General features: G+C 44.8%; 1 protein-coding gene across 1 annotated transcript in view; it reads right to left on the bottom strand.

The window, feature by feature from the left end:
• The window catches only part of FAM124B (family with sequence similarity 124 member B), an 8,843-nt gene extending 4,243 nt beyond the window's left edge, over positions 1-4,600 (bottom strand). Inside the window, exon 1 of the mRNA XM_019626006.1 lies at positions 3,612-4,600. Coding sequence (XP_019481551.1) covers positions 3,612-4,343 — 732 coding nt within the window. The 5' untranslated portion in view covers positions 4,344-4,600. The remainder of the gene's footprint in view (positions 1-3,611) is intronic.
• Positions 4,601-4,811: the final 211 nt, after the last annotated feature.

Raw genomic sequence — 4,811 nt, 5'->3', positions numbered from 1 at the left:
CCCACCCCCACCCCCTGGTGCTTTCTCATCCAAATTACAGAGAAAACAAAGGCCATTATTAGTTAGCAACTCAGTTTCCCACCACCAATCTTACTTGCAACTTCACCCATCCTCTCCACAACAAAAGTGTCCAGCCTCCATCTGTGCTGTGAATTCCATTGCCTTCTGCCTTCCTGGGGACCCCACCCTATCAATTATTCATTTTCTCTCCCACTTTATTATCTTGTTTCTTTAATCTCCTTTCCTCTCCTCTTCTCTCACCTCTTTCAATCTGCCTACTCCTTCCCACAAGCAATCAAACATATTTCAGTCTATCTTTAAAAAACACATTCCTTCAATCCTGTCTCCCCCTCCAGCGTTCTCTCTCCTTTCCTTTACAGTCAACCCTCTATAAAATGTGTCCACACTCATTTTTCCTACTGATCTTTGTTCATTTCTCTTACACACGGCATGGACTGCCCCTCCCACCACTCCACTGAAATTACTCTTGCCAAGATCACCTACAATCAGCTTCCTTGTCATTAATTTTTACTTGAGCTCTGGCAGAATTTTACAAGGCTAACCTTTCTCTTTTACATTTGAAGTCTTCTTCTCCTTAAGCTTCCATGTTAACATGTCTGGGTCTTCTCTTTCTTGTCCATGCAGCCTTTCTCAGTGTCCAGTGGAGGGGCCCCTTCCCTGTTACTTCATTACAGATCAGTGTTCTTCACTGCTCACCTGGGCCCTCTTCTCTTCTTCCTCTACACACTCCCTCAGGGCCATCTCATTGACACCCGCGCCTTCAATTATTATCTAAATGACAAAGGCCCCCAAAAGTATAATGACAGCTCAGATCTTTCTCTTAAGCTTCATACTTACCTGCCCAACTGTCTTGCAGGCCCCAGCTCCTTAAACTCAACATGTCCAAAACTGAACTCCTCACACTAAATCTGTTCCACTTGCTCTTTTCCTTGCCTTAGAAGATGGCATCACTAGTCCCACATTACCCAAACAAAAGCATCATCTTCCCTTCTCTATCCACGAGGGAACCCATTCTTATGGAATCTACCTCCCAAAGGTCTCTGAGGTCTTCTGTCTCTCCGGGTCCACTGCCATTAACCCTACGGCAGGCTGTCATCTCTAGTCTGAATTATTGTAACAGCCGTCTGAAGGGATTTCTCATGGATGCTCTTACCTCTTTCTAGTCCATTCTTCACTCCACCACCAGAGGAGTTTGAAAACAGTTTTGATCATGTCACTTTCCTGCTTCAATAGCTTCCTACTTTTCTTAAGCCTCTTAGTATGGCTTACCACACCCTCCACAGTTAGCCTCTTTTTAGTCCAGCCTGACAATTTACTACTTCCTCTCTTTCAAGTGCCACTTGCTGAAATCGAACTACTTTTAGTTTGTTGGACTTGATTTGTTCTTTCCTAATGCCAGTGTTTGTGTCTATTTTTTCCTCTGTCTAGGATATGTCCCCTCTAACACTTTCTCCCAAAAACTCCTACTCATTGTCAACTCCAAGTTTACACATCATTTCCTCTTGGAAGCCTCCTGGGTAGCGCTGAATCTGAGTTAGATGCCCCTAAATATTGGCTCTTCCATTTATTAGTTGTGGGACTTTAAACAAGTTACCTCATCTTCCCATGCCCAGTTTCCTCATTTATAAAAGGAGATAATAATAAGTGCCAATGTCACAGGGTTGTTGAGAGGGTTAAATGATAATAGCGCCTGGGACATAGTAGTGCAAATTTGAGTTGGTTATTATCATCATAATTAACATTATCCCTAGCTCTCTTAGCAGCCTGTACTTTACAGTAGTTGCCAGGCTGGTTTGCTTTTGTCTGCTTACTTCTCTAGTTCTTCCTACAGACTTTGCCATCTGGAAGAAAGGGATTTGTATACATCTTCATTACTATACCTCCAGTACCTGGCACAGTGCCTAACACATGGTAAACAATCACTAGATATCTGTTGGATGAATGAATGAATAAGTCTTAATCCCTAAAAAAAATACAAATTTTTGCACATAGAAATATAGAACCAATAAATTAGGCCCCCGATCATTTGACATTAGGTAGATAAAAAGTCTTGTCAAGAAAATTAAAAGTGGTTTTCATCCGATGGCTGGCCATTCTGCAATTTTTTTAAGACAAGAAAATGTGAACTTCTCTTTTTTAAAGAGGGGTCTAAGATCCTTAGATTATGTGGCAAAAGCGAGCGTAACGTTATTAACATAGGAATGCAGATGTGTACAGTTGGAATGAAGAATTTTTCGGAGAAACATAATGCTGAGCGATTGAGATAAATCCCTTGAGGAAGAATATGCCAAAAAAAAAGTTGAAATGCATTTGTAGTAATTCTGATCATTTAGAGGCCATTTTTCTAAGAAATAGTTGTAAACTGTTACAAATAGAGAGCTAGATTTCTTCAAGTTTCAGGAAACATTAGCAAGTGTCTTGATGAACAGGAGAATCATTTGTCACTGGGAAGACCATTTGTCACTCAATTGACTGTAAACAGTTGAGAAACAAGAAAATATACATGACTGAAAAATGATTAAGTTGTTAAGGGGCAGACTGACATCACGAAGGGAAAATAATGTTGTTTCTTACTAAATGTGATTCCAAGACAGAGCAAAAAAGGATTTCTCCCACATTGAGAAAAAAAGATTGCATGGAAACAAATTATACAGATAATAAGAAACCCCAAAACTGCTCCAGACTTGCTTGCGTAAGAGTCGAAACCAGTCTCTTCCAATTAACCGATCTTTTGAAAGGTACTTATTTTAATTAATTAATCAAAACCACTGATATTAATCTATTTTATAGCAGTAGCTTTCTGAGCAATACCTACAAGTGTTCTTTCAAGGCAGCAGAAACCAAAGTACTGAGTGAGAGTGAGAGTGTGGGAATAGGAGTGTGTGTGTGTGTGTGTGTGTGTGTGTGTGTGTGTGTGTGTGTGTGTCTGGCTGTGTGGGATAAGTTAGGGGCCAGGATGGAGAATTGGAAAGGAAACGAGGAGAGGAACAAAGAGAGAGGAATAGAGTCCAAGTGACTATAGCTGGGAGACTCAGGAATGAGAAAGGAACCCTCAAGAAATGCTACAGAAGAAAATGAATTACGTACTTCACGAGAGATGATTTTTTTTTAATGGCTAATAAAGAACATAAAGATGAACTTACCTAAATGTCTGTTGATACAATGAAAACAAACAAGTGCTTGCTTATGCCAAACTAACTTCTGGAATATATACCTTTTCTGAAGAGACAAACTTATTTCCTGAAAACAAGCAATCAATCAACAATTGTTTCATTAGCAGCAGTCTGCCTACCTTATTATTATAGATCAGTGACTCTCAACCCCACTGCGTGCTACATATCAGAATCATCCAAGGAAGTGTTTTTTGGTTTGTTTGTTTGGTTGGTTGGTTGGTTTTAAATGCCCAGGCCTGGAAACCTCCAGAGACTCCCATCTTACTGGCCTGAGACCCTTGTAAAGCTCCCCAGGGATTCTGATGTGTAACCAAGACTGAGAGCCACCACATTAAATCATTCCTCACGCCCATCTCAGATGTAAACTTGCACTGTTCCACGTGCGCCTCCAAGATCCTAGAAGCAAGGTGGGAATACCTGAAGCAGAATCTTGTTGCCGTCGTAGTCCTGCGTTTGCCACCGGGTGCGGCTGATGGGGACGCACGGGTGGGGCAGGAGAGGCACCAACTGGCCGATCTCTTGAACCTTGAACTGCAGCACCGAAGACTCTTTCGGGTCCACGGACGTCCCGAGGGGCAGCTGCTTCAGGGAAAGCTGAAGGGCGAAGCTCTCGGTGGCATAGAGCACGAAGAAACAGAAGTCACTTTTCTGCAGGGTGGCTTCTCTCTGCAGGATCATCTCGTAGAGGCGGATGGCGTCCTCGTAGTTATCGAAGCTGCAGTAGAGCGTCACTCTGAGCATCTCGGAGCCACAGTGCACCTGCCTCACACCCCAGACGGGCATCTGGTTGTCCAGACTGTAGAACTCCTGGTTGGCAAGGATGTAGGGGCACGGGCTTCCCTGAGCACTCGGGGCGGGGCAGCACTGCCATGGCCAATGCTGTAGGGAGTCCAGAACGCGGAACAGCCGCTGCTCTCCCAGGCTTTCGTGCAGGAAGAGCAGCACAGACATCCCCGGGAACCGGGACCTCTTCGGGTGGCACTTGTCGTAGTATTTCACTGGACTAACCCGCTCTGATACCAGAAAGAGTCGCACACCCGGGCAAATGCAGTCCAGGAGCTGGTCAAGAGTTTGCTGCAGGAGCGAGCCATGCCCAGAGTTGGCCAGGAGGTGGACAGTCATGGCCAGAGGCTCTTGCAGCTCGTCCATTCTGGAGCTGCGCAAGGCTGACAAAGCGGGGAGGCCCCTGTGCAAGCTTCTGCAATGAATGAAGTCGCAGGGAGTTCTCACGCCCAGCCTGCAGCCCACCAAGAAGCCTCCAGCCACTTCAGAGCAAACCAAACTCCTGCTCCTGGTCGCTTTGCTGGTGGTCCCACCAGTTCAGGCACAGCAGCCTCTGCGACACACAGGAGCGGTGGGGTTGATGTCATCCGGCTGGTGCTAATGTGACTGAGTGTGTTTGGCTTTTCCAGGCGCTCCCCAGGGTTTCTGTTTGACCTAAAAACCTGTAATGCTGAGCAACACAGCCGAGGGGGAGGTTCTTACAGACATTTAGTAAAGGAAATGACCCGGCAGAAAGGAACTTGAGCGGGCTCTGCTAGGCTGATAGCAATCTGTTTAGTTGAAAAGATATCCATTTTATGGACCCACAATGGGTTCTGATTTCCTCCTCACGGT

The sequence above is a fragment of the Hipposideros armiger genome, unplaced genomic scaffold (genome assembly GCF_001890085.2).
Source record: "Hipposideros armiger isolate ML-2016 unplaced genomic scaffold, ASM189008v1 scaffold_651, whole genome shotgun sequence".
Classification (NCBI taxonomy): domain Eukaryota; kingdom Metazoa; phylum Chordata; class Mammalia; order Chiroptera; family Hipposideridae; genus Hipposideros; species Hipposideros armiger.
The sequence above is the reverse complement of the archived record's forward strand: the minus strand, read 5'-3'. Positions and strand labels throughout refer to the sequence as shown.